At 42.8% G+C, this 23,844-nt stretch overlaps 1 protein-coding gene across 2 annotated transcripts in view; it reads left to right on the top strand.

Annotated features, from left to right (window-relative positions):
* Positions 1-3,345: 3,345 nt before the first annotated feature.
* Positions 3,346-23,844, top strand: part of bcar1 (BCAR1 scaffold protein, Cas family member) — a 116,591-nt gene continuing 96,092 nt past the window's right edge. For both annotated transcript variants that reach the window (XM_023971222.2, XM_070435187.1), the window contains exon 1: positions 3,346-3,857. In XM_023971222.2, coding sequence (XP_023826990.1) covers positions 3,846-3,857 — 12 coding nt within the window. In that variant the 5' untranslated portion in view covers positions 3,346-3,845. The remainder of the gene's footprint in view (positions 3,858-23,844) is intronic.

The raw sequence follows: 23,844 nt of genomic DNA, 5'->3' as shown, positions 1-23,844 counted from the left end.
GACACATGAAAAGCCTGCAGAGACATGCAGAAACACACTCACGTACAGTACACAAACAGTTGCATATTTGGATGGAGGTTATTCTGTCCTATAGGCTATATAGGCCGATGTAGGAGGCAGGCAGCAGGCTCCCCAGTGCGTATGTGCTTCCTGCATTACATTTCTGCTTCATCACTGGCACATTTCACATTGACGGGGCAGGTTGAGAGCTTCAAGTTCCTCGCTGTCCACATCCCTAAGGATCGATCATGGTCCACACACACAAACACAGTCATGAATAGGGCCTCTTCCCCCTCAGGAGGCTGAAAAGATTTGGCATGGGCCCTGAGATCCTCAAAAAGTTCTACTGCTGTACCATTGAGAGCATCTTGACTTGGTATGGCAACTTGGTATGGCTTGGCCTCCAACCGCAAGGCGCTACAGAGGGTAGTGCGTACGGCCCAGAGGAAGGCCCTACAAATTGTAAAAGACTACAGCCACCCAAATCATAGACTGTTCTCTCTGCTACCGTACGGCAAGTGGTACCGATGCCAAGCATTTCGATACACACGCAATAACATCTGCTAAACACGTGTATGTGACCATTAAGATTTGATTTGATTTTGTTGCAAGCCTGGAACCAAGAGGACCCTGAGCAGCTTCTACCCACAAGCCATAAGACTGCTAAATAGTTAGCAAAATATAAACGCAACATGCAACAATTTCAACGACTTTACTGAGTTACAGTTTATATAAGGAAACCAGTCAATTGGAATAAATTCATTACGACCTAATCTATGGAGTTCACATGACTGGGCAGGGGTGCAGCTATGGGTGGGCCTCGGAGGGCATAGGTCCACCCACTTGGGAGCAAGGCCCAGGCAATCAGAATTATTTTCCCCCCACAAAAGTGCTTAATTACAGACAGAAATACTCCTTAGTTTCATCAGCTGTCTAGGTGGCTGGTCTTAGACGATCCCGCAGGTGAAGAAGCCGAATGTGGAGGTTCTGGGACATGCCACACCTGTCAGATGGCTGGATTATCTTGGAAAGGGAGAAATGCTCACTAAAAGGTATGTAAAGAAATGTGTGCACCAAATCTGAGAGAAATGAGCTTTTTGGGATCTTTTATTTCAGCTCATGAAACATGGGCCAACAATTACATGTTCTGTTATATATTTTTGTTCAGTATAGTTAACCAAATGGCTACCCAGACTATCTGCATTGAACTTTTTTGACTCATCACATATGCTGCTGCCTCTGTTTATTATCTATCCTGTTGCCTAGTCACTTTAGTCCTAGTTATATGTACGTKCATTATCTTCCTCAATTACCTCATTCCCCTGCACATCGACTCGGAACTGGTACCTTGTGTATATAGCCAAGTTATTGTTACTCATTGTTTATTTACAGTATTATTACTTTTCTATTATTTCTCTATTTTCTCTCTCTGCATTGTTGGGAAGGGCCCGTAAGTCAGCATTTCATTTTTAGTCTACACCTGTTTACYAAGCATGTGATGAATATAATTTGATTTGACATTTCTGTACAGGCTCCTCCACCAACACCAGCACCCACCACAGCCGAAACTAGGCCTGCAGTGGTCTGCATGATTTATTCTACACTGCTGTTACACACACCTCTCTCTCCCTCTCTCCTTTCTTTCTCTCTCTCTCTCTCTCCTTTCTCTTTCTCACAGACTAAGCAGATGAGCAGTCATCCTCATCTTTATTCAATTTCTCCCGCACCCACACACACTCCGAGAGAGAGACCAGTGCACTCTCCAGAGCTGTGGAGAGCAAGTCATCCTCATTTTTATTAAAATACACCTGCCCTTATTTATTTTCTGTTTCTTCTCTTGGATGGTTAAGTGACTTTGGGAGCCCCAAGTAATTCTCCCAGCTTGTCTCCTTCCTACACTGTGCTCACTTCCACCATGGCTGTTACCCTGCAAATGCCTTTTAAACTCACTCACTTTGTCACCGTTTCTTATGCTCAGTTTAACTTGACCACTGTTCACCTCACCTGTATGTAGGTGGTAGTTGAACTATTCTCATCTGCACAACCTGTGCTTGACCGTGATGTAAAAATAGATTGGAAGAAAGACAAAGAGGATGGATAAAGAACAGGTTAAAGGAGTATGGAAGAGAGAGTTGGCTGGGAAATAACGATTTAGATTATATACAGTTGCTGTGCTTTTGTCAAGGGAAGGAAGTCTTATTATAGTGTGAAAAACCAACTGCAACTGTAACCTTTAACCCTCATCTCAAAACTTACATTAACTTGAAACACAAATCTTTACCCACACTCTGACCCTGGCTTAAACTCCTACAAAATCCCAATTTAACCTCTAAAAGAGGCCCCCCTGTGGTTTTCCACATATAGGTGGTTGGGTGAGCCTTAGTTTGCCGCTAGGAATGCCTGATATATCTGACACACATTTCACGTCTTCACCTCCAGGCATGTGTAGCTGTCTGTCACCAAATACCATTGTTTCAAGTTGATTTTAAAAAGCCAACACCGTTGGGAGGATAATTATAATCACTGACACAAGAATCTCAAATAACAGCAGGAGCAAATGGTCCGGATGCCTTCCCCTCCCTGCTATCCAAACACTAAAAGCTCTGGTAGAGGCTTTGGTAACACTTCTTTATAAGTTGTTATCAGCATATTTGAGCCGTTATGTCTTATTACAAGGCTTATAATGTTATGTCTCCCAATGCATCAAACTGACTGTTATTTAGTCCGGATAATTAAAGGGGTCATACATCTTCATAAAAAGTCTTACAATGCATGATTACTAAAACCTTCTCTGAGGTGTTGCCTGTACACTGTCATTGTTTCTTAGCACAACTTATTTCCTACCATGAAAGTGCTTTTTATGGTCCACAGTGTTAATTTATGCATTTGGAGAGAGGCTGATCATAGAGTAGTGCATAAGGTGATTTGTGCAAAAGGTGTCCCAAAATCACTTCAAAAGAAACCTACACTTCAACCTAGGCCACTTTATTGTATAGGTATATTTTCCAGTTATTAAACTTCACATTAATTGGTGCAATACATTTGACAACATCCTAACCTTCAGATGTGGATACATGACCATAAGTGTATCTAGGCCTATTGGACAATTCACCCACGATAGCCGACAACAATGTAGACATTCCCTTTAAGTGGCAACCTTGGGGAGCTCAGAAATTATTCTGCATATATTTCAATAGATTTATTTAGGAGAGCATGAGTTTAACATGATAAGGTAGGGCAGGCCTTATCACGACAAAAACCTTAATCTTATTGCAGCCTCTTCTTTTTGATGGTGGAAAACGGGAGACCATCCCTTTAAACAAAACTTGACGGTTTCATTAGAACGGTATAGAGCGCAGCGGTCTTTCGTGCAGCAGCAGTGATACACGCAGCAGGCGCAAGACTGGAGACAATCTTTTTTTCATTCTGTTTGACACTGAACGCAAAGTTGCGATTTAAAAAATTATATTTTACATTGGATTATTGGGAAAATTAACGAAACGTGTGACATAGAAGAACAAGAGGAGAGTGTTTACGGTGTGTTGGAGACGGGAGCTCTGGACGTTCATGAGCTGGACTGCGCCGCATTTGGTGGGCTGCTCCTAGCTTGGAAAATCCCACCATATCCCTGACATTTATTCCCAACTCAACCTGAACGGAGAACTGACACTGACGTAGATGCATTTTAAAGGAAAAAGATGGAATAAAGGCTGACATCGAAGGCGTCCTGAAGAAAATAGCTTTTTGTTGTTGTTGAAAAAGTAGCCTACAGCTTCTTAAATAACCTATACATTTTTTTTTGTAGTCAAATAGAGGCATAGCCTACTCTAACAACACATCACAAGATGTCTGTTCCGGTAAGTGTTATTTAAAGGTTACTATTTAAATCCTCTATTGGAAGACAACCATGTAATGATGTTACATCTGGCATGAACTTTCGTTGCCTACAAAGAGATGTCAGCGATACAATGTTGCCATTGCCAAGTGTCATTTTCGTTTGCTGCTTAGGGAGTTACTTTGTATTATCATTGTACTACCACTGTTATAAACATATTTATTTTCACTTTTTTATCATTTGTTAAAATGTACACACTAGGAGTGCAAGGCCCGACACGCACTGCTTGCTGGTCTGGCAGGCTGTTCTTGTCAACCTGTCACATTTGACTGGGATGGGCATAGTAGTGCCAACGTTGCAGCCTGAGTTTTGTCAGTTGCAAAGCATTAGGTTAAACCTTTACTGCAATTATGTTACCACCTGTAGGCTATAGTTTGAGTGTAATGCCAAAATAATTGGTCTTGGACACTTAATGCTTCATGTGACTAGGATATGCAGTTGTGTTGCAGAAATGTTTTTCTTTCTGTTGTCTTCTGTTGGTTTGCCAGCAGTCTACCATTAAACCAACAGCCTGCAAATCAGTAAAAAAAAAAAAAAATTGTACCCCAGTAATAATAACAAAAGGTAACAGTTCCATCCTTTGATGTGTATTGGACTTGTGTATTGTAGATATTGACATGACTCAGTTCTCCTTCGGCAAGTACTGTTCTATCTAGCTTGGCATGTGTTATTATGCACACAGATATCTGAAACGGCATGCTCTAACCTGTGGGAAGCGTCCTTCTGCAATATGCATCTCAACTCCACCAGTTTGTGACGAGATCCCCAAGTTGTTTTTATTATGATGCTTGAAATTCAGAGCTCATTGTTTTCCCCATGTCAGGTTTAGGGAGTAGAATGTGCTGCAAGTCACACTTCTACGAACACTGAAATATATGCTAGTTTTCCTCAGGACAGCGAAGGGCTGATTACAGAGTTGTCTCCTATACATTGAGATATACTGTATAGAGGCCTCTTTGCCTGTAGATCATCTGGATATATAACATTATCACCTATGCTAACTAGCCTCATGCCATTAGAGCGATGTAATGGACAACCTTTACTTCCTTGTTTGTTTTGCAGAGTGTTTGAGCAAATGGTACTGCACATTATGAATCAGTGTATTGGGCTATGTGTTATTGTCTTGAGTAAGACTGTGCACAGTTTCAGCTTGTGTGGGTTGTTGGTTTGGTTTTTAATGTATGTTTCACCCTCAGTTAGATATACTCTGCACTGTATTCAACAAACACAGTCCAGATTGCAGGTCCCATGTCTTGGGGCCTGGGCTTGATGGCAACAGCTGTTCTCTGTGCATTCAGGATGACATGTCTCATGAACGCCATGAGTAAACCCAGCACCTCATGCCAACCAGTCTGAGTCCTTTCACCTGGCTGCCTAATACGTCAATGGGAAATCAACATCACACGTCACTTGGGTGTGACTGTCCACCCAATCCAGTGGACAAATCATTGTCGCACACTTTTCCATTGCGTAGGTGTTATTCAAGATTTCCCATAGAAATCATGTTAGAAATGGGGGTGCTTTGGAAGATGGCTGGTGTCCAACAGATTGTTTCCATTTGTACACTATTATTCTTTCAGTAATAGTGTAATACCATTGTTATTTCAACATTATAGCTTTCAGTATAACGTCTGCTATCCATTTGATTATGTGTATTCTTTTTGGGAGTGCAGATTTGTCAAAGCATCCAATGTTGTTGCTTGGGTGATGGGTGTATTTCCTCGGTGGCCTGCCAAAATTCTAATAGACTGGGAGTCCCTGTGGAGAGTTTCCTCCTGCTGTATTTGATGTATTAATTCCTCCAGTCAACCATATTATGGGGGAAATTAAACTGATGTTTGCATGGGATCAGCCCGTAGAGTTAAGCATGCTTAGGTGAACAGGAAGTGCTAGTAGTAGCAGGGGTCCCAATGCTCCAATGCTGCAAGGCTTAGATGCTAAACACCATGTCATTCACCAATCACATCTGTGGCTTTTTAGTCATTCCTCCTTTGATAATATGGATTTAACATTTGTTATTAGTAATTCACTGATTAACTGATAGCTTACTTACAGCATGCTGTACATTTACTATAAGTAGAATATAATAGCGTCAATAGCAATTTTTCCCCAGTGTTTTCTGTTAATGCCGCTGTAGACAGCGTGCTATTATACACTATATATACAAAAGTATGTGGACACCCCTTCAAATTAGTGGATTAGACTATTTCAGCCACACCCATTGCTGACAGGTGTATGAAATTGAGCACACACCCATGCAATCTCCATTGGCAGTAGAATGGCCTTACTGAAGAGCTCAGTGTCTTTCAATGTGGCGCCGCCATAGGATGCCACTTTTCCAACAAGTCAGTTCGTCAAATTTCTGCCCTGCTAGAGCTGCCCCGGTCAACTGTAAGTGCTGTTATTGTGAAGTGGAAACGTCTAGGAGCAACAAGGGCTCAGCCGCGAAGTGATAGGCCACACAAGCTCACAGAACAGGACCGCTGAAGTGCGTAGCGTGTAAAAACCATCTGTCCTCAGTTGCAATACACACTACCGAGTTCCAAATTGCCTCTGGAAGCAACGTCGACACAATAACTGTTCGTCGGGAGCTTAATGAAATAGTTTTCCATGGCCGAGCAGCTGCACACAAGCCTAAGATCACCATGCGCAATGCCATCACGCTTCACCATCTGGCAGTCTGACAGAATCTGGGTTTGACAGATGCCAGGAGAACGCTACCTGCCCCAATGTATAGTGCCAACTGTAAAGTTGGTGGAGGAGGAATAATGGTCTGGGGCTGTTTTTCATGGTTCTAACTAGGCCACTTAGTTCCAGTGAAGGAAAATCTTAATGCTACAGCATATAATGACATTCTAGACTATTCTGTGTTCACAATTTTGTGGCAACAGTTTGGGGAAGGCCCTGTCCTGTTTCAGCATGACAATGCCCCCGGGCGCAAAGCAAGGTCCATACAGAAATGAGTGAGAGGTTATTTTCCTGACACCACACTCCGAGGGCCCTCACCTCCTCCCTGTAGGCCGTCTCGTCGTTGTTGGTAATCAAGCCTACCACTGTAGTGTCGTCTGCAAACTTGATGATTGAGTTGGAGGCGTGCATAGCCACGCAGTCATGGGTGAACKGGGAGTACAGGAGAGGGCTGAGAACGCACCCTTGTGGGGCCCCAGTGTTGAGGATCAGCGGGGTGGAGATGTTGTTTCCTACCCTCACCACCTGGGGGCGGCCCGTCAGGAAGTCCAGGACCCAGTTGCACAGGGCAGGGTCGAGACCCAGGGTCTCGAGCTTAATGACGAGTTTGGAGGGTACTATGGTGTTAAATGCTGAGCAGTAATCGATGAACAGCATTCTTACATAGGTATTCCTCTTGTCCAGATGGGTTAGGGCAGTGTGAATGCGTCGTCTGTGGATCTATTGGGGCGGTAAGCAAACTGGAGTGGGTCTAGGGTGTCAGGTAGGGTGGAGGTGATATGGTCCTTGACTAGTCTCTCAAAGCACTTCATGATGACGGAAGTGAGTGCTACGGGGCGATAGTCATTTAGCTCAGTTACCTTCGCTTTCTTGGGAACAGGAACAATGGTGGCCCTCTTAAAGCATGTGGGATAAGGATTGATTGAATATGTCCGTAAACACACCAGCCAGCTGGTCTGTGCATGCTCTGTGGACGCGGCTAGGGATGCCGTCTGGGCCGGCAGCCTTGCGAGGGTTAACACGTTTAAATGTTTTACTCACGTTGGCTGCAGTGAAGAAGAGCCCGCAGGTTTTGGTAGCGGGCCGTGTCGGTGTCGGCACTGTATTGTCCTCAAAGCGAGCAAAGAAGTTGTTTAGTTTGTCTGGGAGCAAGACATCGTGGTCCGCGACGGGGCTGGTTTTCTTTTTGTAGTCCGTGATTGACTGTAAACCCTGCCACATACATCTCGTGTCTGAGCCGTTGACTTGCAACTCTACTTTGTCTCTATACTGACGCTTAGCTTGTTTTTCTCGCGAATGCTGCCATCAATCCACAGTTTCTGGTTGGGGAAGGTTTTAATAGTCGCTGTGGGTACGACATCACCGATGCACTTTCTAATAAACACGCTCACAGAATCAGCGTATTCATCAATGTTATTGTCCGACGCTATGCGGAACATATCCCAGTCCACGTGATCGAAGCAATCTTGAAGCGTGGAATCCGATTGGTCGGACCAGCGTTGAACAGACCTGAGCACAGGCGTTTCCTGTTTTAGTTTCTGTCTATAGGCTGGGAGCAACAAAATGGAGTCGTGGTCAGATTTTCCGAAAGGAGGGCGAGGGAGGGCTTTGTATGCATCGCGGAAGTTAGAATAACAATGATCCAGGGTTTTGCCAGCCCAGGTCGCGCATTAGATATGCTGATACAATTTAGGGAGCCTTGTTTTCAGATTAGCCTTGTTAAAATCCCCAGCTACAATAAAACTTAAGATTTCCTGGGGTAAGAAATAATACATAAAAAAACAAAATACTGCATAGTTTCCTAAGAACGCGAAGCGAGGTGGCCATCTCTGTCGGCGCCGGAAGTCCCACATACTTGTGATCATGTAGTGTAGTTTACAGTATAGAATGCTTTTTTAAAGATGCATACATTTGGGGAATATGCATGTCCTAAATACAGTACAAGTTGGCTTATGGACACATACAGTATACATAAATAAAAACATGTAATTGTTAAATGGAACCTTTATTTAACTAGGTAAGTCAGTTAAGAACAAGTTCTTATTTACAATGACGGCCTACACCGGCCAAACCCGGGCGACGCTGGGCCAACTGTGAGCTGCCCTATGGGATTCACAAGCACGGCCGGTTGTGATACAGCCTGGAATTGAACCAGGGTGTCTGTAGTGACGCCTCTAGCGCTGAGATGCAGTGCCGTAGACCTCTGTGCCACTCGGGAGCCCAAATGAATGCATGCAGCTGTATGCACATGCATTCATAATATACCATGAATTCATGCAAAATACATAGGGGAGAGTGGGGTAAATTGAGCCATTTTTTACATTCAGCATCACCGTCAAGGGAAATATAGCATTCTTTCTAACAAAGATATTTACATATTTTAGGATGTTGTGTATCCCTGGAATAATCAGAATTCATCTAAACATTACATTTGAAATCATAGCTTTACCAAAAGAGGTCTTTTGGCACAACTTACCCCAGGTATGGGTAAGTTGAGTCACGCGACAGGGTAAGTTAAGCCGCAAACAAATTTCTGTACTGAATGAAGTATTTCCACCACCTCAATTTACCCCAAGGCAAACATTTTGACTATATTAGCCCACACAGCTACAAGGATGCACTTTCATGCTAGTTTTAGGACATCATATTGAAGCTTATAGAGACCCCAACTGATGTAACAATCTTAAAATTATCCACTTTGGTTTAAATACATGCATCATGAAACCTCTTACACAATACATTAATTTGTTTATTTTGACCCCACGTGCACCTTTTCCATGTGGTTTCTTCCTTCACAGACTACATTAAATGATGACCACTTCCTAAATATTTGGTCAAATTATACATTTTGTGTATGGTTTCCTAGAAACAAGGGTAGCTCACCCTACATACACGGAACAAAAATATAAACGTCCTCATGCAACAATTTCAAAAATGTTACTGAGTTACAGTTCATATAAGGATATAGTCAATTGAAATGAATTCATTAGGCCCTAATCTATGGATTTCACATTACAAAGAATACAGATATGCATCTGTTGGTCACAGATACCTTAAAAACAGGAAGGGGCGTGGATCAGAAAACCAGTCAGTATCTGGTGTGGCCACCATTTGCCTCATGCAGTGTGACCCATCTCCTTCACATAGAGTTGATCAGGCTGTTGATTGTGGCCTGTGAAATGTTGTCTCACTCCTCTTCCATGGCTGTGCGAAGTTGCTGGATATTGGTGGGAACTGGAACACGCTGTCGTACACGTTGATCCAGAGCATCCCAAACATGCTCAATGGGTGACATGTTTGGTGAATATGCAGGCCGTGGAAGAACTGGGAAATGTTCAGCTTCCAGGAATTGTGTACAGATCATTGTGACATGAGGCCATGCATTATCATGCTGAAACATGAGGTGATGTCTCTGTGCATTCAAACTGCCATAGATAAAATGCAATTATGTTCGTTGTCTGTAGTTTATGCCTGCCCATACCATAATCCCACCGCCACCATGGGGCACTCTGTCCACATTGTTGACATCAGCAAACCGCTCGCCCACACGACGCCATACATGCAGTCTGCCATCTGCCCGGTACAGTTGAAACCGGGATTCATCCCTGCAGTCAGGTCAAGACCCTGGTAGGACGATGAGCACGCAGATGACCTTCCCTGAGACAGTTTCTGACAGTTTGTGCAGAAATTCTTCAGTTGTGCGAACCCACAGTTTCATCATCTGTCTGGTTGGCTGGTCTCAGATGATCACGTAGGTGACGAAGCTGGATGTGGAGGTCCTGGGCTGGCATGGTTACACGTGGACTGCAGTTGTGAGGCTGGTTGGACATACTGCCAAATTCTCTAAAATGACATTGTATAGGTGGCTTATGGTAGATAAATTAACATTAAATTCTCTGGCAACAGCTCTGGTGGACATTCCTGCAATCAGCATGCCAATTGCACACTCACAAAACGTGAGACATGGCCTTTTATTGTCCCCAGCACAAGGTGCACCTGTGTAATGATCGTGCTGGTTAATCAGCTTTTTGATATGTCACATCTGTCAGGTGGATGGAGTATATTTGCAAAGGAGAAATTCTCACTAACAGGGATGTAAACAAATGTGTGCACAACATTTGTGAGAAATAAGCTTTTTGTGCGTAGGGAACATTTCTGGGATCTTTTTAACATGGGACCAACACTTTACATGTTACGTTTATATTTTTGTTCAGTGTATATGCATACATACATCCATGCATGCATGATATGGCATATTGAGAATGAAGCACCACTATAGATTATTACTATCTTTGACATGAGCTGAGTCTCCCCAAGGGCACATCTCAGCTCAGCTGCAGCCTCTCTCGCCCCTCTCCTTCCCTCCATGCCAGTAGTCAGGCAGCTAAGGACTAGGGTTGCAAAGGGAGGGTATATTACTGGAATTTTTTAAGTTTTAACAGTAAACTACAAGAATTCTGGTATCTTTTCAAGGATTTTATGTAACCTATCACAAGACATCTAGTGGCCCTTTTGGGTACTTCAGATTATCATCGGTGTCTGTAATTACACTATATCTGGCCGTCTGTGTGGCCATAACACTTTTTAAAAATAAAGGAAATAATTAAATAAGATTTAAAAATTAAAAATAGAATGACAAAGCTGTACAAAATTATCTTAAATATAAATGATCAACTTAGTGGGTACCATTGGTGTTTAATATGAGGGTTTCTTCTATTTTTTTTTCACACTTATTTATTTGAATATGTCAATATGTATTTGTTGTCAATATTTTGGCTCCAAACTATTGCCATTTGAGAAAAAAGTCAATATTTGAACAAGTTGCAGGGGTAATTGAAAATAATGCCGTTGTTGATTAGATGCTTTTTCATTAATTCTGCTATTTTCTCTTGAACCATATGGTCTATCTACTAGAAACTCATGGACAATATGGACACAGATATATAAAAATGTATACTAAATATGAAGTTATTCAAGTATAAATGACCATTGTTACGATAGATTGCCATAGAACTTCTGTTAATTACCTAAATTACTGAAGATTGCGGGAAGTTACCGGTAGCTTTGCAACCCTACGTAGGATATATGGGGGTTAAATGGGACGTCTTCATAGGCTTTATCCACAGCCCTCTGATATATCCCTGTCAGAAGCCTGACATTTGGCGCTTGTCATAGATGATGCTCCACATACATATTAATAATTGGTGCTAAGGCAAGCCTATGCATTTCAATAACCCGGATCAGGCCCTGGCTATTTGTGTGAGTTGCCTGGGCAACAGTAAGCCATCAACCTCCCTCCCCTTTCTGTGTCTATCACGTACATCTTCAGTATACTGTATAGGTCCACAATTCATTATCTCACAATCTCACAGGGTTGGTAATAGGACACAGCCATCCAAAATGGCTGTGTTCCCACAATGGTGCAACTAGTTAAGAGACAAATATACTACAATGCACATTGATGTAGCCTATTTATAATTCACACGCACGCACGTGCATGCACATATGCACACAGGCATTCAGGCACGCACACACATGAACACTAAGACATTCACACACATTGATCTCCCCAGCTTGGCTGCTCTCAGCAGATTTCAGGCATTCTTTTATCTGTGTTTAGAGTGATGGCGTCTCCCCTCACCCTCCAAGTTCACACACACACACACACACACACACACACACACACACACACACACACACACACACGCGCACGTGCACGCGCACGCACACACACACACACACACACACACACTTCCACTGGAGCTAGGGAAGCATCTTAATCCAGCAGTCAGCTGACACATCCATTTGTTTACAACGGACAGCTCAGCAGAAAATATTATATTTATGTTACAAACAGCTGCAGGTAGAAATATGAATATCAATTTAAACATATATATATTTATACTGCCGCATGTCTCTTTTTCCTATGCATATTTTAGACTAAATAAACCATCATCAGGTTTCATCCATTGCAACTGTCCATTATTTAGTTACACTGAACAAAAATATCAACGCAACATGTAAAGTGTTGGTCCCATGTTTCCTGAGCTGAAAAGAAAAATCCCAGAAATGTTCCATACACACAAAAATCTTATTTCGCTCAAATGTTGTGCACAAATTTGTTTACATCCCTGTTAGTGAGCATTTCTGATGAGTATTTCTGTGTGTAATAAAGCCCTTAAAACTCATTCTGATTGGCTGGGCCTGACTCCCTAGTGGGTGGGCCTGGCTGCCAAGTGGGTGGGCCTATGCCTTCCCAGGACCACTCATGGCTGCACCCCTGCCCAGCCATGTGGAATCCTTAGATTAGGGCCTAATTAATTTATTTAAATTGACTGATTTCCTTATAGAAAATTGTTGCATGTTGCGTTTATATTTTCTCTTCCAATGGCACTGTGTGCATGCCGGAACATTCCAGAGGGAGGGAGGGAGGGAGGGAGGGAGGGAGGGGACTCTTCAAGAAGATTGAGTATTGGTGTGTGCCTATGTGTGTTTTAGAGGAGAGTGTGTAAAGTGCAACACTTATATTCTTCTACTGCCCCCCATCAATCTCTGTGTCACTATACAGTATTTGTGTGATAATGGTATCTTATGGGAGGACTGGGTACTCTTGCATTTATTGTACGTTTGTGCGCATGCTTATGTGTTCATGTACATGCTCAGTGTGGGAATGCTCAGTATTGAATAGGACTGTGCTAAAATGGAGTTGTGTGCGTGTTTCAATGTGTGTGTGTGTGAAACCTTCTCTGAGACCGTGTGAGAATGCTGTTCTCTGTGTGACAGTGGACTGGCAGCAGCAGCCTTCTCTCAGCCAGGACTCTGTAGCTGCTGTTAGTTATTATTCTCTTGGCTCTTTCTAGTGGCTGCACATGCCACTCTATTTGGCGGCTCTCCCTCCCTCTATCTCTCCCTCTATCTATCTCTCTATCTCTGTCCTTCTCTCCTCTCTTCATCACTCTATTTGTCTTTCTGGTCATCTCCCTCCTCCTCTCCTCCACCCACCCTCTTATCCCCATCTCATTTCCATGTTTGTCCCATCTTCTTCTTGTTCCAGTTTCTTCCATTGTCTTGGTACTGTATGTGTTGGACTGTAAGTACAGTATACAGTGTATTGGTCAATGGGGGACAAGTCAGTGTGAGATCTAAGCAGGCCATCTTTTCATTTCAAGGCCACACTGTCAATGTGATGTGCATATGCAGGTGTATGAGAGTACATTATGGATTGATGTACTGCAACTGCATGTGTCATGAGCAGTACGTTGGTGCAAGATGTTTAGCTCCATACAATACGGTTGAGGTAAGAGAGGGTCAAATTGAGCAGTTGTGAGACAGACAGACAGACAGACAGATGGTGAGAGTGTGTGTGTTTTGGCTGTTCCTTCTGCAAAAATGTCCCGTCCCTGGCCTCGTAAATCTCCTGGCTGATCTGCCTTGGCAGTGTTAATGGCCGCCCATCGATCAAGCTCTCATGTGTAAGCTATCGCCAACGTGCGACGGGGTTAGGGGCGAGCTTAGCGATTTAGTTACCTGGGAATTGGCCAGTCAATATGGCAGAGAAGGACAGTGCCGGTCCAGAGAATTGATCGTCATTTGAAATGCAAAGCTGTTGGCAGCAGAGACGAGCTAGCGAGTGAAAGGGTCAACTGAAGAGCACGAGCGGGAGAGAGGGGGATGGGGAAGGAGAGAGAGAAGCATGGAGAGAGGGAGGAGGGGGGGAGGGGGGTACTTCTACAGCATCAACTGCTGCCTCTGCAGCCACAACATTGTGTTAAAATACATACATTGTTATGCAGCTCCTAGCAATAAGACACCCCCCTCATTTAGTCCTAATCTCCTCTCTTATAAACCTCTAGTAAACCCCCTGATGATTCCACAACAGCATGACATTCAGCAGCAGCATTCCATGAAACACAGGACTAATGTGTTTCTGATGAAGATTTAAGACAGGCTCTAGTAGTGGCTCAGGGAGTTAGTAGGCTACTGTACCAGGGCCGTGCACAGACCTTTCAGGGGGAAGCTGCTCAAATATACAGTACCAGTCAAAAGTTTGGACACACCTACTCATTCCAAGCTGTCATCAAGGCAAAGGGTGGCTACTTTGAAGAATCTCAAATATAAAATAAAACTTTTMGGGTTTCTACATGATTCCATATGTGCTGTTGCATAGTTTTGATGTCTTCACTATTATTCTACAATGCAGAAAATAGTACAAATAAAGATAAACCCTTGAATGAGTAGGTGTGACCAAACGTTTGACTGGTACTGTATATATTTTTGATAGGCTAATTATGTCATCCATCTGTCTATTCTTGATTTAATCTTGTCTTTACATATACTAAATAATACATTTGTGAATTTTGTTTTGCTTTAGAATGGACCATTATCATACACCTGTATAAATGCACTTAAATAGTGAGTGGAGGAAGCTTTTCCTGTGGTTCATTTTCATGCCAGCCAGGTAGGCTATACACCTGTTGTAAATACAAGCAATGTGCTAAATATTAGGAAAGTTGAAAAATATATATAGTAAGCCTAAACTATAGAAAGCTGATGGGATCCTCCTATTTTTAGCAGAGGCCACCAGTCTGTTTTCTCGTGCATTTGCATAGCCTATAGAAATGTTGCGTAACATGATCTCATGGGCTCTCATGAAGTGTTTGATTAGATTTTCAATTACTTTGCATTGATGTCAGAGTGATTAGAGGGACAATAGAGTGCTGAGTATCAGGCTATTAGCAAGTTTGGTAGGCTACTTATTGACTATCAACAGCATCAGAGCTTGGAGAAGCCTAATTACCGTGACTAAACGGTCACATGGAATTTGACTACATTCATGACTCGTGACCGCCAGTGTGTCGGTAATACGGTCAGCGCAACAGCCCTAGTTGTGCCTCGCAAGTGCTACACCAACTGATCTATTTTGTTATCAAAGCTCAAGTTTTTAAATATGATATGGTCTGAGAATAACCATATTGGCAGGCCAAGCATATAGACAATATGCTGTGATAATGTATTAGGCCTACTGCACAAAGCACATTTTATTAGGTTCATGTTAAATGTTTTAAGTCATGTTTAAAAAAAAAAATCTTAGCGGTAGATCTCGGCTTGCTTTTGGTTGATGACCACTGCACTAGACCAACAGATGTAATCAGCTTAGCCCACTGCACCACAGCAGGCTGGGGAGCAGGAGTACTGGGCTGCAGAAAGTAGGTTCACTCACGTAGAGTAGAATCGTGTGTGTCTGTCTGTCTGTCTGTCTGTCCGTCCGTCCGTCCGTCCGTGCCCTGTGAAACCCTGTAATCCGTGTCCACTGCATGTAAGGAGCCTGTAATCTGTGTGAAGGTTACAGGTGCTATTTGCATTTACATTTCCTAAATCACTGATGCATTATGAATAATGTATGCACAGGCTCAGCGGATCCAATCTGGTGATTGATGGATTACGACAGATAAATTAAGGTTTATGTTTCCATCTTTAATTCAGATATTTAGTGCCGTCTGCTTCTGTGCGCCTGAACCATTCAACGTATAGGGAAATCTCTTTGTGTGGTTTTGTGTTATAATGGAAATGAGAATGGATTACGGCATTATGGGTTTTACGATGATACACTAACCCATGGATGACTGTTTCATGTATTTTTCTGTACATTTGAAAGGGGGGGGGGGTGTCGCTCTCGCTCTCTCTCTTTGCTCTTCTGTGTGACCATCAGACCCATCAGTCCCCCCTCTCCTCACCCTAACCCCCCTCTCCCCTCCCTGACCCCCCTCACATCTCCCTTACCCCACTCTCCTCTCCATGACCCACCTCTCCCATCTCCTTTCCCTGACATGTGAGCCTACTCTTGGTGGAAATGTCTCATTCCTTGTCAGCGAGCCCTGTCTCTCTGCTCTGACCTTTCTACTGATGGGAGCTAGGCCATGTCTGATTGGGGATTTAGAGAAAGAGCAAAAATATATCAGAAAATAAGGTGAAAAAGATGAGGAATAGAACGACAGAGTTATACAGGTAACTGCCAAAATAATGGAAACACTTGTGTAAATGAGGGATACAAAGTTTATCAGGTGAAAGCAGGTGCTTCCACACAGGTGTGGTTCCTAAGTTAATTAAGCAATTAACATCCCATCATGCTTAGTGTCATGTATAAAAATGCTAAGCAGGCCATTATTTTGTCTACCATGGCTTTGATGACAATGTCCCCATTCACAGGGCACGAGTGGTCACTGAAAACAATGAAACACTGTAACCCAAATCCCATGGCCGTCTCAGCCGCCATATCTTAACCCAATTGAACACTTATGGGAGATTCTGGAGCGGCGCCTGAGACGGCGTTTTCCACCACCATCAACAAGACACCAAATTATGGAATTTCTCGTGGAAGAATGGTGTCACAAACCTCCAATAGAGTTCTAGACACTTGTGGAATCTATGCCAAGGTGCATTGAAGTTGTTCTGGCTACTGGTGGCCAACAACCTATTAAGACGCTTTATGTTGGTGTTTCCTTTATTTTGGCAGTTATCTGTAGAGCTAAACAGAGGGAAAGGTTTTCATGATGGTGGCTCTATTTCAGTTACCCACTTGTTGGTGACCTTTTGTGTGGGACTGCCCCTATCCCCCTAACCCTCATCAATGCAGCTGCAGGATTTACGTTGCATCAGCAGCACCATAGTGTTAACCGAACATTACAGCTCCCATTTCACTTGCGGGGCGACCTTTATGTGCCTTGTGCTCTTCTTTAATGCCAGTTCCGGGATTAAGCCTGGTTTGTGAAGGATAATGAAAGAACTCCACACATTATTACTGCGGCTTTGGGGGGAGAGGAAGTCATTCATGGACAACAAAGAAGCTTGATTTGATAGAAATTTGATTTTGAAGATGGATTTCTCGCACAAAATCACCCTTCCCAGCTGAGTGAAGGCCAATTTCCCTTTAGAATCTTATGTTTGTGTAATTGTGAGTCACGGGAGATTATTGCTGCCCTATGATCACAGTCCGTCCACACACACACACACACACACACACACAACACACACACACACACACACACACACACACACACACACACACACACCACCACACACACACACACACACACACACACACACACCACACACACACACACACACACCACACACACACACACAAACCATGACACACTCAACCATGCACATAACACACATGCCACTCACCTCTACGTAAGTGATAATGCTCGAGAAGCCGGTGTTTGGAGGATATATTGGCACGAGTGTTGTTAGGCCCGAGACGATATACTACTATTTGGATATAATCCCCATACAAGTCTATCTCTTGCATCTATCGCTAACTTACAGTCACGTCAAAAAGTGCAGCCAGAATAACAGCAAATTAGCCGCATTTGCATTTGTTTAAGCTGTTTTCTAGGGACATTTATTTGGATACATCCATAACATTGAGCTAATGAAGCACGATCTCGTCTGGCATAGAAAATGTGCTCACTCCTCAGGACACTGTTGTTTAGAGGAGCTAGCCAACAACACCGCTAACACAATCACTTCAAACTGAAGCTGGAAAGACTGCAAACAAGCTGCATTTTGTTTAGTTTGACCATTTTTCAGTTGACATTTCTTTGTATATATCCATAAAAATGATGCCAGCTGATTCATAATTTCGACTGGCTGAGAAAAGCTGTTTGCCTGTCTCTCTCGTCCCGACTCCCAACACGTTCATTACCATAGGACAGCTGGAGATCAAATTTCAATATTGAAACAATGTTGCAAATGTCAGAGAGACAGACAGCAAGGTTTATACAAATATCTGCTGTTGAAAACGAAATGTTAGTCTAAAAGAAATGTGAGATAATGTCTACATGCTTTTTATAGTGGAGATCAAGTTTATAAATTGCTTGGCTGGGCTGATGAGACAGTGAATTGCGCAGTCAGATGGAACATAGTAAATAGGCCTTTTAAAGTCATAGATTTAGCCGGTGGTAACTTGTGGAATAGACACCGGCTGGAATGCAGTTTTAACCAATCAGCATTCAAGATTAGACCCACCCATTGTATAAACATGAATATACATTGTGACAGTCTTTCACTCACACACATGCAGACATACACAATAACAACACACTCAAGACAGTTGGAGACTATTTGTAATGATATGTGTATGGCAGGTTTTTGTTCTTGGAGCATCTCTCCACTTGGAGAGCACTGTGCGGCTTAGTTGTGTTTTTAAGCTCCTGGCAAGCATTTTGGTTGAACTCCTGGGAGCTCAGTATGCTCATCAGTAAATATTAATGTTGCTCAAATGACTTTTATATCCATACTTATGCTCAGAGCGTAACACTGTGCCTTTTTAATACACACAGGATGTTAGATTTCAGTTCAGTCAGCGGGTATAGTTTTTAAGATCCGCTAACTCACTCGTAAAAACGGTGGATTATATTAATGCAGAATTTAATGTTTGGCTAAAGCCAGGATTTTGAACTCAGATGTCCTTATAGACTGCAGATGTGATATTTTGGAAGACTAGAGCTCAGATGGAAAGCAGCTCTCTGTTTGGTTCCAACTGGTAGTAGGGACACATGGGGTACCTCCACCACTAGCTCCTCACTCCCACTAGGACCTCTGATAAGCAGGTGCAATACGGTTGTTGGTGCCTCTTCCTCCACAGATGCTCTTCTAGATGTCCTCAGACAGAAGGTGTACTGATCATTGAGGTCAGAGGTCAAAGGGAACAGCTGTTACCTGGTCTGTTTAACTTGTCATTATGCCTGTAATCACTAGTTATTACTTCTAAACAAAATACTTTTTTGGGTGGATTCTTGTTGTTTGGTTTACTGTTTGAACAGTCGCTGAGATTATATTTGGTTATCAATGCAAAATAGGCTACTTTGATGAATAGCCTATATAGCCTATACAGTGCATTCTGAAATTATTCAGACCCATCGACTTTTTCCACATTTTGTGTTAGTCTAATTCTAAAATGTATTAAATAGTATTTTTCTTTCATCAATCTACACACAATACCCCGTAATGACAAAGTGAAAACTGTTTTTTAGACATATAAAACTGAAATATAACATTTACATAAGTATTCAGACCCTTTACTCAGTACTTTGTTGAAGCACCTTTGGCAACAATTACAGCCTAGAGTTTTCTTGGTTATGATGCTACAAGCTTGGAACACCTGTATTTGGGGAGTTTCTACCATTCTTCTCTGCTGATCCTCTCTACCTCTGTCAGGTTGGATGGGGAGCGTTGCTGCATAGCTATTTTCAGGTCTCTCCAGAGATGTTTTTTGGGATTCAAGTCCAAGCTCTGGCCCTGGGCCACTCAAGGACATTCAGAGACTTGTCCCCAAAGCTACTCCTGCGTTGTTTTGGCTGTGGAGCAGATTTTCATCAAGGATCTCTCTGTACTTTGCTCCGTTCAACTTTTCCTTGATCCTGACTAGTCTCCCAATCCCTGCCACTGAAAAACATCCCCACAGCATGATGCTGCCACCACCATGCTTCAACGTAGGGATGGTACCAGGTTTCGTGATGTGACGCTTGGCATTCAGGCCAAAGAGTTCAATTTTGTTTCTCATTGTCTGAGAATCTTTAGGTGCCTTTTGGCAAACTCCAAGCGGGCTGTCATATACCTTTTACTGAGGAGTGGCTTCCGTCTGACCACTCTACCATAAAGGCCTGATTGGTGGAGGTCTGCAGAGATGGTTGTCCTTCTGGAAGGTTCTCCCATCTCCACAGAGGAGCTCTGTCAGACTGACCATCGGGTTCTTGGTCACCTCCCTGACCAAGGCCCTTCTCCCCCGATTGCTCAGTTTGTCTGGGCGGCCAGCTCTAGGAAGAATCTTGGGAGTTCCAAACTTTAAGAATGATGGAGGCCACTGTGTTCTTGGGGACCTTGAATGCTGCAGAAATATTTTGGTACACTTCCCCATATCTGTGGCTCGACACAATCCTGTCTCTGAGCTCTACGGACAATTCCTTCGACCTCATGGCTTGGTTTTTGCTCTGACATGCACTGTTACCTGTGGGACCTTATGTAGACAGGTGTGTGCCTTTCCAAATTATGTCCAATCAATTGAATTTACCACAGGTGGACTCAAATCAAGTTGGAGAAACATCTCAAGGATGATCAATGTAGGATGCGTCTGAGCTCAATTTTGAGTCTCATAGCAAATGGTCTAAATACTTATGTAAATAAGGTACTTTTGTTTTTTATTTATAATATATTTAATACATTAACTTTGTCATTATTGGGTATTATGTGTAGATTGCTGAGAAAAAAATATTTGTAATACATTTTAGAATAAGGCTGTAACATAACAAAATGTGGAAAAAGTCAAGGGGTCTGAATACTTTCTGAAGGCGCTGTAGATCAGATCAAGGTACCAAGCAACAACACTGCCCCCTTTATCTTTTTATTTTTTTATTGAACATTTATTTAACTAGGCAAGTCAGTTAAGAACAAATTCTTATTTACAATGACCGCCTACCCCGGTCAAATCCTCCCCTAATCCGCTGGGCCAATTGTGCGCCGACCTATGGGACTCCCGATCACGGCCGGTTGTGATACAGCCRGGGATCGAACCAGGGTCTGTAGTGATSCCTCTAGCACTGCGATGCAGTGCCTTTGACRGCTGCGCCACTTGGCTGCAGAAGGAATGATACGGCATGTCTCAATTTTCAGGTAGTACGTAGAATGCCGGAGTGTATTACAAGGCGCCGCCTCTTTTGTCCGAATCTTGCGTCTGCATAGAGCTTGTAGTAAGCTTTAACCCGGATATGGCTACAGTGGAAGCTACAGACATTTCAGTGCTTGCAGGTATTGGAGCTTCAGGTTTCTCTCAGGAGGGTTAAAGGGAAGATGGCTCTGAAGTCATTGGTTTGTGGAAGTGGTTAAATGGCATTTGGTCCTGAGCCATAGGAGAACAGGGCTTGAGGGCCTGGTTGGATTTTAGCAGAATTGGGGTTTGGGTTGTAGAGTGGCTGAGGATTAAAGATGAAGTCACATCCAGTTGACAAAGACTGGTCACAACTCACATATTAAAGCCTTGTAGTCTCTCACTTGTCCCCTAACACATCCCCCATATCCCCCACCTGACTGATACCTCTCAGTCCACATGTGACCTGTGATGTTTGTCTCGGGGTATTTGCCGTGGGCAGACGGACAGGTGCCAGTGCTGCTTATTTCGTGTGGGTGGGCTGACCCCTACGTCACATCCTGTGCCCCCCTCGCCCAGTTGGCCTTAATCTGCTCAGCTGCCATCCTTGAGCCACAGCTGAATTGGTTTTGAAACAAGAGGACAAGCAATTTACTCCTCATTCAGAGGCCTTTCCACTTCACAGAACCCAGGAAAGTGGGGGAGGATCCAGGAGAAGGGTGGAAGGATATGTGGAGAGATGGAATAGAGGAGGGAAACTAGGACTGTGGTGAAAGATGTGGAGGTCATAAAGAGAGGTGAAAGGAGGAAAATAAATGAGAGGGGGATTGAAGTAGAGAAAATAGGGGGGAATGGGAATAATGCCAGTATTTACAGTGCCTTCAGAAATATTAAAGTTGGTTGTTGATCATTGCTAGATAGCCATTTTCAAGTCTTGCCAAAGATTTTCAAGCTGGTTTAAGTCAAAACTGTAACTAGGACACTCAGTTACATTCAATGTGGTCTTGGTAAGCAACTACAGTGTATATTTGGCTTTGTGTGTTAGGTTATTGTCCTGCTGATAGGTGAATTTCTCTCCTAGTGTCTGTTGGAAAGCACACTGAACCAGGTTTTCCTCTAGGATTTTGCCTGTGCTTAGCTCCATTCAGTTTCTTTTTATTCTAAAAAACTCCCTAGTCCTTGGCAATAACAAGCATACCCATAACATGATGCACCCACCTCCATGCTTAGAAATATGATGAGCGTATTCAGTGGTTGTTAGATTAGCCCCAAATATGACACTTTTATTTTATTTTTTTGCAGTTTTACTTTAGTACCTTATTGCAAACAGGATGCATGTTTTGGAATATTTGTATTCTGGACAGGCTGCCTTCTTTTCACAGTCATTTAGGTTAGTATTGTGGAGTAACTACAATGTTGTTGATTCATCCTCAGTTTTCTCCTATCACAGCCATACAACTCTAACTGTTTTAAAGTCACCATTGGCCTCATGGTGAAATCCCTGAGCGTTTTTAAAATTATTATTTTGTATTATTATTATTATTATGACTTGGGTTTCCTTCCTCTCTGGCAACTGAGTTAGGAAGGACGCCTGTATCTTTGTAGTGAATGGGTGTATTGATACACCATCCAAAGTGTTAATTAATAACTTCACCATGCTCAAAGGAATATTTAATGTCTGCTTTTTTATTTGTACCCATCTACCAATAGGTGCCCTTCTTTGCGAGGCATTAGAAAACCTCCCTGGTCGTTGTGGTTGAATCTGTGTTTGAAATTTACTGCTTGACTGAGGGACCTTACAGATAATTGTACAGTTGAAGTCGGAAGTTTACATACACCTTAGCCAAATACATTTAAACTCAGTTTTTCACAATTCCTGACATTTAATCCTGGTAAAAAATAACCTGTCTTAGGTCAGTTAGGATCACCACTTTATTTTTAAAATGTGAAATGTCAGAATAATAGTAGAGAAAATGATTTATTTCAGCTTTTATTTCTTTCATCACATTCACCGTGGGTCAGAAGTTTACATACACTCAATTAGTATTTGGTAGCCTTTAAATTGCCTTTAAATTGTTTAACTTGGGTCAAACATTTCGGGTATCCTTCTACAAGCTTCCCARAATAAGTTGGGTGAATTTTGGCCCATTCCTCCTGACAGAGCTGGTGTAACTGAGTCAGGTTGTAGGCCTCATTGCTCGCACACACTTTTTCAGTTCTGCCCACAAATTCTCTATGGGATTGAGGTTAGGGCTTTGTGATGGACACTCCAATACCTTGACTTTGTTGTCCTTAAGCCATTTTGCCACAACTTTGGAAGTATGCTTGGGATTATTGTCTATTTGGAAGACCCAACTTTAACTTCCTGACTGATGTCTTGAGGTGTTGCTTCAATATATCCACATKATTTTCCTCCCTCATGATGCCATCTATTTTGTGAAGTGCACCAGTCCCTCCTGCAGCAAAGCACCCCCACAACATGATGCTGCCACCCCCGTTCTTCARGGTTGGGATGGTGTTCTTCGGCTTGTAAGCCACCCCCTTTTTCCTCCAAACATAACGATGGTCATTATGGCCAAACAGTTCTATTTTTTTTTTCATCCGACCAGAGGAC

The sequence above is a fragment of the Salvelinus sp. IW2-2015 genome, linkage group LG26 (assembly GCF_002910315.2).
Source record: "Salvelinus sp. IW2-2015 linkage group LG26, ASM291031v2, whole genome shotgun sequence".
NCBI lineage: Eukaryota > Metazoa > Chordata > Actinopteri > Salmoniformes > Salmonidae > Salvelinus > Salvelinus sp. IW2-2015.
Note: the sequence above shows the minus strand (reverse complement) of the source record. Positions and strands in the feature narration are given on the sequence as shown.